At 47.7% G+C, this 14,890-nt stretch overlaps 1 protein-coding gene across 2 annotated transcripts in view; it reads left to right on the plus strand.

Annotated features, from left to right (window-relative positions):
* The window catches only part of JMJD1C (jumonji domain containing 1C), a 342,620-nt gene that overhangs the window by 247,243 nt on the left and 80,487 nt on the right, over window positions 1-14,890 (plus strand). For both annotated transcript variants that reach the window (XM_075348655.1, XM_075348656.1), the window contains one exon: window positions 13,704-13,809. In XM_075348655.1, coding sequence (XP_075204770.1) covers window positions 13,704-13,809 — 106 coding nt within the window. The remainder of the gene's footprint in view (window positions 1-13,703; window positions 13,810-14,890) is intronic.

The following is a 14,890-nucleotide window of genomic DNA, read 5'->3' on the forward strand; positions in this document are numbered from 1 at the left end:
CAAACACCAAATCCCCTTTAAAAGGAAGGGAACAAAGCCTCATTTTAGAGGTGGAGTCTCCACTCCAGGCCTTAAGCCAGAGGGCACGTCGGGCAGAGTTAGAAAGCACCGAGGTCCTGGCTGCCAGGCGGACAGATTCCACCGAGGTATCTGCCAGAAAACAGGTAGCCTTCCTAAGCAAGGGAAGGGATTCCAGTAATTCCTCCCTAGGGGTCCCTTGGGAAATATGAGCCTCCAACTGGTCCAACCACCTAATTAGGGACCTGGATACGCAGGTGGAGGCAATGTTGGCTTGAATAGAGGAAGACGATGCCTCCCAGGACCGCTTCATCAGGCCCTCTACCTTCCTATCCATTTGATCCTTCAGTTGGGAAGTATCCTCAAAGGGAAGAGCCGTTTGCTTAGCTACCCTAGCCACCTGAACGTCTACTCTTGGGATCTCCCAATGTAGTCCCGAAGGTTCCAGAGGAAACCGGCGTCTAAGGTCACTCCGTACCCGCCTCTCAGGACATTCCCATTCCTGAGAAACAATATCCAATATATTGGCATGAACTGGGAATCCCAACTGTTTGACTGACTTCAGGCCAGCAAACATTTCGTCCTGGATTGAAGGAAGAGACTGCACTTCCTCTAAACCCATAGTGCTCCGAACTGCCTCAATAAGATCCCCCAACTCTTCTGAGTGAAAAAGAAAGGACTGGTCAGACCCCCCAGAAGGAAATCCTTCATCAGGACCCTCAGAGGTGGAATCAGCGTCCTCCTGATCAGAAGGGGTCGATTGGAGTCTCCTCTTTTTTGGAGGAGAGGGTCCAGTAGCCGGGCCAGGAGCAGGGCCAGGAGCAGGGCCAGGAGCAGGGCCAGGAACAGGGCCAGGCACAGGGCCAGGAACAGGGCCAGGCACAGGGAGAGAAGCCAGTGAGGCCCTAATCTCCTGTTTCATCATGGACCGCAACTCATCTATCAGAGATGGTTGTTCGGCCCTAATAACCTGGTCCGTACATTGCTGGCAAAGCTTTTTATCCCATACTGCAGGGAGCTTCTTTATACAGATGGGACATTTTTTTTAATTTTGTCCACTCTGTCAGGTCTATCAGGCTTATCGGACTTGTCAGTTTTTTCTGACTTCTCAGGCTTCTCTGATTTCTCATTTCTGTCAGTTTTCTTGGTGGCCTTGTCCTCCTAGAAAACACAGAGCAGAGAGCCATAATCACTGATGAGACCTATGTCCGAGGGACCAGACCCCTCCATACTCACAGTAGCAGGGGGCACACTGGGTTCTGCAGAGGCAGCTGCAGCGGAAGACATGACAGGGAGCACGGTCTTACCATGATCTGATGTCTTCGTGGCAGCCCTTATGGACAAGGGCCTGCCTCCCCAGTGACGGTGCACGTTTCCCCGCCTCCCGCATCCGGTCCTGGGCAGGTCGAGTCGCAGTCGGCGTGCCTCCACGCTGCCTCCGCAAACCGGAAGCGCTCGACCGGAAGTCCGCAAGACCAGAAGTCCCGCCTCCGGGAGCACTTTCGGATCGCTCCGGCAGCGTGCATGCGGGAGGCGGCCGGCGGCTCAGGGAGGACGCCGGCCGGGGAGCTCAACAGCCTGCATCACCCCTCAGGAGGATCCGGAAGGCTGGAGCAGCGGTCCCCCACAGCGTGAGGGAACAGCAAGGGAGGAGCGGTGAAGGCCCGACCGATGCCGTCCGGCTGAAGGTAATAGGGGGAAAAAAAAAAAAAAAAAAATATACTGCAGTTCGCCGGCCACCACAGCATAGGAGAAAAAACAAAACCTCTCCATGCCCCATGGGGACAGGAAAGACACTGGCTATGGGAGGTGGGAGGGTCCTTTTAAACCTCTTGAACTTCCTGTCCCAATTAGGGCGTGGAGAGACAACCTCCTATGCTGTCGTGGAAGGGACTAGAGAAATACTAACTCTGTTTTGCACATCCTCTGCGAGTCCTGCTCTGGATCTCCACCGCCTCATATTGACCGCAACTCTGCGCTTACTCCCTCTTTGTAGTTTCAGCAGTCTTGTCGGGCAGAACCACTGAGGTCAGTGATTGTCTGCAGCGTTGTCAAAGTGACGTCGTTGCTGCAGACAATAACTGACAGCGGGAGCAGCTGCACAGACCTGAGGAGGGTGAGTAAAGCACAGATTTTCTTAAACTGCAGGCGGTTTTCCAAAATTGGATCGCCGTTTACCTTCGCTTGAGCTGCAAATCACACAATCTACACTTTGGTGCGGCTTTCAGTAGCTTTGTAGACACATCGACCGCAGTGTGACTAAAATGTGAGCGCAGCTGAATGTTGATGGCTTATCACTAGGTTATTATTTGACTCGGTCTGACCTTAGGACAATATAGGAGGTGCTGCGCTAGTACTGCCCCTTTGTTCCCTACTTTGTGTACAAAGGCTCAACAGGTTGTCCATGTGATCAAAATAGCGAGTCACGAGATATCCGCTCCCTAAACAGCCAGAATGCGGTAACATTCGCTCATATTTTATTTTTCTAAAAATGTCCCTGTAGAAATTCTCCAGTGCTGCATTATTTTTAAGCTATATTGTATACTGTATGCGATTTACTGTTTGAGTCAAGAGGGCGGTGCTTCTATCCTAAAAACTAGTCCAGTTTTTAAACCCTCCGTTTCAGGCTTCATTAATGTCCCGCAGCCACATTGGGTCTCTTCCAGCTGCCACCAAGTCTTCTGCATGGTCCGTTGCCTAAGGCTAGGTTCACACTTCCGTTGTTTTAAATTCGTCAACAACGGATCAGTCTGTTTTTTTTTTTTTTAGTTGTCAACTGATGCAACAGATGTGTTTTTCACAGGATTCCTTTCACAGGAATCCTGTGAAAAAACTGATCCGTTGCATCCGCATGACGGAATCCAGCCCTGGATTCCGTTGTAAGACTGATTACGATGGAATCCAGCACCATAGACATACATTACAAGCGTGACGGACTGCGGTGGATTCCTGCGCGGTGCGTCAATTTTGACGGTCAGAAAAACGTTACATTCTGCGTTGCTCCCGCCCGGCGGTCAGTCAAAAAACGACTGACCGCGACGCAGTGGATGCAACGCAAGGTCATCAGTCGCAATCCGTCACTAATAGAAGTCTATGGGGAATAACTGGATTCCTGCAAAATATTTTGCAGGATACCGTAATTCCTCAAGGCGACAGATTGTGACTGATGCAAAACAACGGAAGTGTGAACCTAGCCTTAGTTTCCAGGCTCACCTAGTACAGTAAAGTGGGAGGCTGTGTGCGGTGCAGGGAGGAAGCCCATGGGTACAAGCTGCGTGCCATTACACCAAGGTGGATTGCTGTGGCGGCGTTGGCAAGTGGAGGGTTGTGGCGGCGTTGGCAAGCGGAGGGTTGTGGCGGCGTTGGCAAGCGGAAGGTTGTGGCGGCGTTGGCGAGAGGAAAGCTGCGGTGGTGGGGATTTCTGGTTGGCTTAAGGATAAAGTAACACAATTTCTAGTAACGCCCCTAGAATGTGCTTATGATCTAAGGCTACTTTCAGACATCAGTTTTTTGGCATCAGGCACGATCCAGTGAAAAAACGAATGCGACTGATCCGGCAAAAAAAAAACTGATCAGTGGCATCAGTTTTTTTCCATCAGTTCCTTTAGTATTTTGCCGGATCCGTTGTGCTACTGAGCATGCACAGTTAAAAAAACCGGATCAGTCGTTGGATTCCGTCATATGCCGGATGATGACGATCTGGCGCCCATAGGCTTTCATTGTAACTCACGGCGCCGGATCGCATCATACATTTTTTTCGCCGGAGACCAACGCTGCTAGCAGCGTTCCATCCGTCCGCCGGATCTGGTAAAAGCCGGATGCAGCGCAAAGCTATGCGGCACCGTCCGGCGCTATTACAAGTCTATGGGGGAAAGAACTGATCCAGCGGCAACACACGCCGGATCCGTTCTTTCCGATTTTTACCGGATTGTGCCGCACGGCAAAAACCGGATGTGTGAAAGCAGCCTTATTCACACACGTACATGGATCTGGAGATCACCACCCGTCCTTCCCATTCACTGACATTGCCCTATGTGCACAGCCTTCATCTATCCTGTATACATGTAGCGTGCCCAGCTTCCATGGGGTCTTTTTTTCGGCTCCCGCGGAGCTGTGTGAGAACGCCTCCCCCAGCAGCTGGAATGATTTGGAATAGACCTGTGTAGTAGCTGCAGTCAAAATGTTCCAAGTGTGCGCTCAGAATCCTGATTCCTGGCCAGACATCTGCTGGGAACTTCTAGTCATTCCACCCAAGCCCTAGTCATGTTTCATAAAACACTGGTCGGTATTCATTTATTTATGTACCCCTCTCGCTGTTCCTAGAACAAGCACTGGAAGGAGGGAGGGCGAAGGGAAGGAATCAAGGATTTAGCACAGTTGCTGAATCCTTAAAGAAACAGGCACCTTTTGTTTTATTTATTTATTTTTTTTTCAGTGCATTAATTTTTATTACTTTAGGCGTTTCTGTATTTTTACTGTAGTTAACTGTTCTCATGTGGCGGGTGATGTTTTTTATATATTCTTTTAGGTAGTGGAGCTATAATACATTAGTAATGAATAACGTTAGGCTAAACCTTTTACACACTTGTCTAATCTATGTAAAGGTTTCTACCTATACTATCTTTTTCGTTATCATATGTCACCCCATGAAGATTTCTCTGATGGTTGTAAACCTACAAACATTAACTCCTAATGAACCTATATGTAGGAATGTCCTGGGATCTCCTTTACCATGAGAAGGGTTCTTCATATTTCTTAAAGGTAGATAACTGGAAGCAGGCAGCTACAGGGAGAACAAAACCTAATTTTCTCCCTGCTGCTCATGTAAACATGGCCAGACAGCATTTAAATGCTAAAGCTGGTGTCACACATAACGACGACGACAACGACGTCGCTGCTACGTCACCATTTTCTGTGATGTTGCAGCGACGTCCCGTCGCTGTCGCTGTGTGTGACATCCAGCAACGACCTGGCCCCTGCTGTGAGGTCGCCGGTCGTTGCTGAATGTCCAGCTTCATTTTTTGGTCGTCACTCTCCCGCTGTGACACACACATCGCTGTGTGTGACAGCGAGAGAGCGACGAAATGAAGCGATCAGGAGCCGGCACTGGCAGCTGCGGTAAGCTGTAACCAGCGTAAACATCGGGTAACCAAGGGATGACCTTTCCCTGGTTACCCGATGTTTACGCTGGTTACCAGCCTCCGCTCTTGCTGCCAGTGCCGGCTCCTGCACTGTGACATGTGGCTGCAGTATGCATCGGGTAATTAACCCGATGTATACTGTAGCAAGGAGAGCAAGGAGCCAGCGCTAAGCAGTGCGCGTGGCTCCCTGCTCTCTGCACTGTGACATGTAGCTGCAGCACAGATCGGGTTAATTAACCCGATGTGTACTGTACCTAGGAGAGCAAGGAGCCAGCGCTAAGCGCGGTTCCCTGCTCTCTGCACATGTAGCACAGCGACGTTATGATCGCTGCTTCTGCTGTGTTTGACAGCTAAGCAGCGATCATAACAGCGACTTACAAGGTCGCTGTTACGTCACCGGAAATGGTGACTTAACAGCGACGTCGTTGTCGCTGTCGCTTAGTGTGACACCAGCTTAATTACCTGCATATAACCACAATATCTGCATAGAACTAGTGTTTTATGGCATTGACAGGCCTGATGCCTGATTCTCTTCTCTTTTACAGATCAGACTCTGACACTTAAAGGGAACCTTTCAGGTGCAATATGCACCCAGAACCAAGAGCAATTCTGGGTTCATATTTCAAATCCCTGCCTGTCAGCATTTAGTAGCATAGATAAAGGGATCTTTAGAAAAAGTATTTATAAAGATCTTTTATCATATGCTAATTAGGCCAGTGACTCGTTGCAAAGGCATTAGTTTCCTTGGCTAGTCTGCCCCCTTAGCATGTTAGTACGCCCACAGGGGCGTGATAACATGCTAAAGATGTGCAGTGTCAAAAGCATGTTTGATCTCTGACGCTGCGCATTCATTAGCATGTTAGGACACTCACAGGCTGATGCTTAGGGGGCCGACTAGTCAAGGGAACGAACGCTCTTGCGACTGGTCGCTGGCCTCATTAGGATATGATAAAAGATCTTTAGAAATACGTTTTCTACAGATCCCATTAGCTATGCTATTATAGGCTGGGACGGTTAGGCAGGGATTAGCAATATGCACCCACAGCTGCTCGAGGCTCTGGATGCATATTACACCTGACAGGTTCTCTTTAAGGCTAGGTTCATATTTCTGTTTTAAAACAGTCAGGTCCATCAGCGACGGACCCGTTGTTTTTTAGATGTCAACTGACGCAACGGATGTGTTGTTCACAGGATTCTGTTCACAGGAATCCTGTGAAAAAACTGATCCGTTGCGTCCGTTACATCCGCTGTGCATCCGTTTTTTGACGGATCAGTCATGATCCGTTTGTGTTTGGGACAGCCCAGTGGGTGTGCCAAACATGCGGGACATGCTCAGTAGAGCATGACGGAATCCAGCGCTGGAATCCGTCATAAGACTGATTACGATGGAATCCAGCACCATAGACCGACATTACAAGCGTGACGGATTCCTGCGCGGCACGTTAATTTTGACAGCAAGAAAAATGTTACATTCTGCGTTGCTCCCGCCTGGCGGTCAGTCAAAAAACGACTGACCGCGACGCAGCGGATGCAACGCAAGGTCATCAGTCTCAATCCGCCACTAATGCAAGTCTATGGGAAACAACGGAATCCGACAAATGGATTCCGTTGTTTACCAGAGCCGCGGATTGTGACTGATACATTTTGGCGGAAATGTGAACCTAGCCGTAGCCCTTTAAGACCATGTTGAACTGTTAAAAATGGATGTAAAATGAAGTAATACCATTTTACATTAATTTTTTTTGTTTTTTTTCACTTGATCCATTGTGAAGTGACAGTGGAAGAAAAATCTGTTTTTCCTGTAAGTTTTTTTTTTTTTTTTTTTTAAAACTGATGATACACTGGAGAGGAATGCTGTACTTTTGACAAAAACAAAAATAAAGGAAAAGGATGTGTGCACGTGGCCACAATGGGATGGCTTGTGTTTTTCATCATTCTGTAAAGCGAGATTCTCCAGTTGTTGGGATCTTTTTATGGCAAAATATTGAAAATCTTATGTTCATTTTTAAATAGGATTTCAACTGGGGTAAAACGAAGGCAGTGGAATTCCTGCATCATTCTGCTGTATCCAGTTATACAGATCTTTTGTAAACTTCCTGGTGAAACGTTAAGCGCGTCACATGCGTTGTGTAAATCATGAAGCACGCTGCGCTCATTGACGAGCCGACTGTAGTTGTGGAAAAACCAGTTGTGGTGCGGACCTCGCCGTCCTGCCTTCATTTCTTACTCGGTTAATCCTCGCTGCTGCTAGTACGGGCCGCGGCTCTGCTGACAGATAATGACTGACATGATTGCATGCCTCTGCCTGGGCCGTCTGGGTAATGAGCGCTCTGGTTAATCTGCTGGCAGACTTGTCAAAAAATCAAAACACGTAAAAGCCTTGTGTGAATGGTCACGCAAACGAAGGCGACCAAAGACGTTACAAGAGCCGATATGTCGCTATCTGCACTCAGTCTGAGCAAAACAGGTTTGTGCAAGAGGAGCGTTTTACCCGACCTAGGTGATCACCACTTGGTTCTGCTGTTTTTGCCTTTTTCAGGGTTTCTAAAGGTTTTTTGTGTAACTGTGTAATGTCACTATGGACAATACTCAGATTAATCAGCTTTGATGATTGCTGATTAGTGCAGATAATTCAAGATGTCTAATTTTCCATCTCTTCAGTTTCGAGTTACAGAGATTTGTAGTCATCAGAATCAACATGTGAGCTTTAATCTTTCTGTGTATTGTATTAAAGGGAACCTGTCAGGTGCAAAATGCACAGAGAACCATGAGCAGTTCTGGGTGCATATTCCTAATCCCTGCCTAACTGTCCCAGCCTATAGTAGCATAGATAGAAATATTTTTTCTAAAGATCTCTTTAACGATCCTATATGATCTGCTTGACCAGTGACTAGTTGCGAGGGCGTTAATTCCCTTGGCTAGTTGGCCCCCTTAGCATGTTAGTACACCCAGAGGGGCGTACTAACATGCTAATGACTGTGCAGCGGCAGAGGATGGTTGCGTTCACCTGTCTGCTGCCATCGCATCAGAGTTCTCTATTTCGGCTCGGTGCGCATAATCTTGGACTTCCGGTCATGCACGCTATGAAGCCGGGTGTAAAAGTCCTGGCTTCAAATCCATGTAGTGCGCATGATCGGAAGTCCGGGATCATGCGCACTGAGCTGAAATCAAGGACTGACGCGATGGCAGCAGAGAGGTGAGCACGACCATCCTCTGCCGCTGCGCATTCATTAGCTGCTAGCACACCCACAGGGGCGTACTAACATGCTAAGAGGGCTGACTAGCCAGGGGAAGTAACGGCCTTGCGACTAGTCCCCTCGCTCATTTAGCATATGATAAAAGACTTTTAGAAATATACTTTTCTGAAGATCTATTTATGCTAGTGTATACAGGGACGGTTAGGCAGGGATTAGCAATATACACCCAGAACTGCTCGTGGTTCTCAGTGCATAGTGCGCCTGACAGGTTCGTTTTAAGAAACATGGATTTGTAGATGGTATTGCTGAAGTGCTGTATGAGACGCCCTGCCATCAGTGCCAACATGTCTATCTTAGTAACTTGTGTTTGTAATGGTGGAACCTCTTTTTGACATGCTTTGTTTGGAGGGGGGGGGGGGGTCTGCTTTTATTTGATGCTTCAAGAAACGTCCTGTTGTATTCTTTAACTTTTTATCTGCTTGGACACTTCCTTGTGGGACTGCAACTAGGGCTTATTTTGGAGCAGGGCTTTTATTTTACACATACCCCAAAAAGTCCTAGGGTTTATTTTCGGAGAAACTGAGAGTGGTGAATAACTGAGGAACTAGCCGCAGCAGAGATGGAGCCTGGATTCCAGAATCTACAGAAACCCAAGCAGAGATGTTCTGCAGCATGTGGATGAGATTTCCACTGCAGATGTTCCATGCCAAAAAAAGTGCTCATCTGATTGTATAGGCTATTCTCACATTTTTATTCCTGTATTCGGCCCAATATGATTGGCCATTCTTTGCTCACCACGATCTTAAGTCTGGGACTTGGTGGCAGTGTGATGCCAGTAATGGGCACCTCTCCTACGGGGTGTCGGCCTCTTGGGGCTAGTGAGGCTGTGATGCCCCCGGGTCACTCGGACACCTCTGTCTGTAGCAGTAACATGGTCGGAGTCGCTGCAGGCTCCTTACAAGGCTCCTCTGACAGTTGGGGTGGGTTCGGTGAAGCTGCACAGCTGTCTCAGGCCATCAGTTTGTTTCCAGGGTTCACAGTGCACCTGCTCTTGTGTTGACATTCACCAGACTTTCACTATACAGAAGTCAGATTACTACACGCCATGGAGCGCTCACATTAAACATTAAGCCTGTGTGGAATGTGTCCATTACTGAGCCTCCATAATGGAGGCATCACATGCTGCTTGTAGCCTACACCAGGGGCTAATGACTGACAGGGGAAGGTTCACGGCTATCTTTTCTAGGAACCCTGATAAGGCCCTCCCAGCAGGTAAAGGAAGTTGTGTAACCTCTTCTCTTCCAAATTACTGAAGAGCAAAGTGCACTTTTCGTCATTGGCAGCTTTTCAGCAATGTTTCTGCTTTTTTTTTTTTTTTTTTTTTCTTTTTGGGTGTTGAGACCTTTCTCCCCTCTCTATGGAGTGGTGCTTTAACTCTAAATCCCCTGTACTTGGTCTTATATTCACCTTCTAGCGTTTTAATGGGTTGTTTCGGTGTTGCCCTGGGCCCGTGGTGCCACCTTGTGCTCATAACGTGTGACTGGCTGGAAATCACAAGTCACGTCTCACGAGCATTCAATACAAGCCTAAGAGCCAGAACGAGGCTCTCATAGAGCTGTATTGAGTTGTGATCACAGTGTGCCTGAGACCGATGGGGTGGTGCCGATAAAAGGTGAAAATGCAGAAAGGTGAGTATAAGACCAGGAGCCGGAAACTTTAGAATTAAGCACCCAAAAGTGGTAAAACAAATCTAGAATGGGGCTTTAAGTAAAAGATGACATTTCTAGGACCCAGTGACATTTCTAGGACCCAGTAAACGTCTGAAACGTTCATGATTCTTTTTATTAGTCTCACTTGCTGGTAAACCTCTTGAGACTTTTTGCTTCCTGTCGCGGTGTATTTCTGGGCCAGCCGATTGGTTTACACATATTGTTATTGTACTGCTCCGACGCCCTCAGATGTTGCCAACCTCAAGAGCCACCGCCAGTTGCTTTGCGGGTCGGCCGGCCCCTTGTAGCCGATCTGCAGGCTGTGTGATTATAGGAACCCCCCGAGGCCTGCGTGTACGGCCACAGCCAGCACCCGCCCTGCCCGTATGGTAGGGACGCCTCTCACCTGTTACCCAGATTCATGTCACACATTAACGAAGCACTACACGACCTGTAATAACATGCAATTATTCAGGTCACAGGTAGCAACATTTCGGAAAACAATAAGTGGTGTTTTCGGAGTCTTTGATTACTCGCTATTATTACTGCGTGTGCTGAACATAGGTGAAGGCTTCCTCCTCCAGGTCAGCCCAGTTCACCGCAGTATACAGCCGTATACTGTGTAGTACGCCGTGCTATCTCATTTATGGCACCCATTATATACGATGTCTGCACACAGGCATATAAATACCATGGCTTTGAGTTTCCATAATACGTTTGTTACCTGACGCCCAGATAGCCGGATGACCCCGGCCCCAGGGGTGAGAAGAGGTCGCCCCAAACCCGTACAGTGAGCAGATATGTGACAAATCCCATCTGTCTGATGCTGGACAGTATAGATGTTCCTCACAGGGTTAATGGTTGTGGTTTTTTTCTTAGTGTGAACTGAGCAATTGTCAGCCTCCCCCTCTGCCATGTGAGCGATGAGTGTTCAGGCGCCGTCATCACGGGTTCCCTCACAAGCTCCTGGATCAGTACAGTATTGTGCAAATGGCAGATACTCATCACTGCAGAGGCCACAAGGCCGGCTACCAGGGCAATGGAGACCGGTGCCGCTTTAGATGCAGATGTGACAGTAGGTACGTGAGGGTTAGGGCCCATACCCCGCGTGGCTGCCTGCACCACTTTCCGTTGGTGCCCACACTTCCTGTAGCACTTGATAGAAGAAAACATTATGCAGAAGTGATGATTGGGTGTTGCTTGACAAATGTGTGACGCCGGTGGATCCCCCTGTGTCTGGATAGAATCTCTGCAGACTGCCATTGTCTTGTGTATGAAACTGTACAGACAGAAGTGCTAAAAAATCGGATCCTCCTGGCCAAGGACAAGTGAGTACAAGGAGAGCTCTGTATTCAGACGTGACGTCTAGGAAACGCTTTCGTCCACCAATTATGGGGAAACAAACGTTCCTGATCATTAAACCAGCGTTTTACATTAGCTTATAATCTGCTGATATGATTATTAAGCCTCATTCTCAGCAGCACGTTGTCTTGTGTAAAGTGTTGGCGAGGACTTGATGGTCTATATAGACAGAACAGTGTATTAACGATCCTTGTGTGCCCTAAACAGGCCACTACGTGACCACGGATCGGCCAGCGTACTGCACCCCTAACTGAGGCGCCTTATGTGCTCAGCTATGTGTAAAGGACTTGATGGTTTAGTTATGTAATATATATGCAGTTGAGGGTTAGTGGTGGGAAGGGACGGGGTTAACTAACTCCTGCGCTGCTGTATGGGTGCTACAGTCAGATGGAGATATCCACATTTGTCCGGTGGCCTTTGGACTATACTAGAGGATGACTTGCCTCTGTATGTGTTGGATTTGCGTGACATGGGGCACCTGCTGGCCACACTTGGCCCGTTACTAGTTGTCGTATATGTGTAAATCGCCTAATGCTTACAGTGCATAGGTGTTTTTTTTTTTTTTTTTTCCTCTATTGACTTGTAAATTAGAAGCTCCCCATTACTGCTAGCCGCCTCACGAACAAGCAGCGTCTCTTTAAGTGAGGAATGAATGAAGTTGGCACTGGAACATTACAAGTATTCTGCCCGCTTGGAGAAGCCAGGCTCCTCAGACAAAAGCAGTCCTGTTCATGGAATAGGAGACCATTGTGGCACGTCTCTTTATTGTCGCGCTGTATGCTCCGAATCAGAGGGCAGGTGGCACGGCAGCTGGAAAGGAATATGCTGAAAATACACATCCTCCACATGACGGGGCCAAGCTGTAGAGATGTTACATGCGCTGTATGTACATAAGGAACTTAAAACCTTCAGATAATTAAGAGTAGTAGTGTGTGCTTGCATGTATGTGGATGTGTGTGCTTGTATGTATGTATGTATGTATGTATGTATGTATGTATGTATGTATGTGGATGTGTGTGCTTGTATGTATGTATGTATGTATGTATATGTGTGTGAATGCATGTATGTAGATATAGATAGCTATATAGATATATATAATATATATTAATATGTATGTGTGTGTGTGTCTGTATAATATAATTACTGCCCGTATATATGCACACTATTGTATCAGCCAGGTATGCTATTGGATTGACTACTTATGCATGGGAGGCAAGGAGAGACCTGTCAATCAAAGGCAAAGGGTGGGAAGAAGCCACTGCCATCCGCCTTTCCGACTAGTCTTTCTGTGGCTTAGTCCCCAGCTGGTCTTCCCAGGAGACTCATATTTACCAGACCCCGGACGTCTGTGTGGCTCCCGGGTCCACCTGTGATCTCCGGTGGGTGCTGCACGCCGTCCTCCCCTGCTGCAGGCTGACACGTGTATACACACACACACACACACACACACACACACACACACACCCCGCTGTAGGGAATGATGGGAGGAAGTCACAGACCACAGGTCCTGTTGCGGCAGATCCTTGCGCTCCACCGTACCGGCGAGAAGAGATTGGGGTCATTGGGTGTGTGTGTGTGTGTGTGTGTGTGTGTGATCTGATGTGATTGTGTGTGAGTGTGTGATCTGATGTGTGCGGGTGTGTGATCACTGCAGGTCCTCTGCTCAGCATCGGGTGAGTGTGATTGCGGGGTGTCCGCTGTCTGTAATGAAGTGTTCTGCAGTATCTGTAACCTTTTTAGCTGCACGGACACTTCATTATTGGTCCGCAACTAGGACTTATTTTCGGGGAGGGCTTATATTTAAGCCTTTCTCCGGAAATGCTGAAAATCCCTGAAGAGAAATCTGACATGATCTTATCAGGACTGTATATTTCCTTGGAGAACATAATGTGCTGCTTACCAGGAAGATGACTTGGGTCAGCAGACCTACAAGCTCCTGGTAATAGGTGTAAGGTCTGGCTATGTAGGGAAATAGCAGTCATGTGTACAGGTAGAAGTGTCTATGTATTGGAGGAGGCCGGCAGTATACACATTCCTCACTACGTCTAGTCTGTGTGCTATATGCAGTAGACTGCACTGAGCTCACCGCTAAAAATAAATGCAATTCTTTTTTATTCTTGGTGTCTACTGTCTGAATTTGCGGCTTATAGGACCGCGCCTGGGCCAGGCAGGATTCCTCGCCTGATCCTGGAGGCTCCTATTTATTGCTGCACTCGGGTACTCTCCCGGGCTGTGGTCATACTGATCTAGTGTTTGTGTTTTGTTTGTATTTGTAGGATGAAGTCGACAGTCTAAACCCAGTTCTCAGGGACAACCCCCAGCTTCACGAGGAGGTGAAAGCCTGGGTCAAAGAACACAAGGTTCAGGAGATTTTTATGCAAGGTGAGTGATTGCTGACACTACAACATTACATCTTCCGGAGGTCATGGCAGCCGCAGTATGTGCCGTCCTGTGTCACTATAGAACTATCATTGTATGTAATCTTATTTCTCTGATCCTTATGGTTATATATTTATCCAACATTCACTATGAAAGCACTTCTCAGTCTCACTAATGATAGAGTATGTCCTGGCCTCCATAGATCACTGGCAGCTTCACTACGTGTGGCCATCCATGCCCTGGGTGGAGGGGGCTGGATGCCAGGCTCATTTCAGTAGCTAAGCCAGTCCTCTTCTGATCAGATATTGGGATAGCCATTAAAATTGGCAGCCGACCCCTTCACACACATCACACACATCACCAATGACCTTCCAACACAACAAACACTGTCACCTTGGGTTTAGTGCTGATGTTGAGACACCTGGATTTACACCCTTTATATTAAAGAGTTAATCCGGCGACTTCTGCATTGGTTTCTTTTATCTTGTCTGGTGACGTCACGTCTATAGAGATCTGCCAGCGCGTGCATGAACTGCAGGTTTCGTACTTCTGCTCTATTCTTTAGGACCGCACGGTTGTGTGATGCCGGGCGCTGGCACATGCATTTGGGTAGATATCTGTAGACGAGACGTCACCATCCGCTCTCCTCATTAGACAAGATACAAGTGGGACCGGATTACGCCTTCATTAACTAAGCGTCATTAGAATAGGACCATTATACAATGCACATGCAAGCTGGCAGATATGGGTAGACGCGGCATAATCGGCCACTTTCAACTCCCAGTGCAGAAGTAAGAGGACCCAGACACCTTTTTAATTAATATTTGAAGCTTGTTTACGCATAATTCTTATTTGTGTTGCACAAACCCTTTGAGAACTATTTAGGACATGAGATGAGATTGTGAGATAATACAAGAGAGCAGCATTTCCTTTGTTAACCGCGGCCGCACACATTTACAGCACTGGGGTAATAACCTGCTCTATTGTGACATGTGACAGATATATAATCTCTCCTGCTTGCCTGCTATCACCTACCAGCCCTGTATATCTGAGCTGTGACCTGAGGGTTTACCTCTTCTATATT

This window comes from Anomaloglossus baeobatrachus, chromosome 5, assembly GCF_048569485.1.
Source record: "Anomaloglossus baeobatrachus isolate aAnoBae1 chromosome 5, aAnoBae1.hap1, whole genome shotgun sequence".
NCBI lineage: Eukaryota > Metazoa > Chordata > Amphibia > Anura > Aromobatidae > Anomaloglossus > Anomaloglossus baeobatrachus.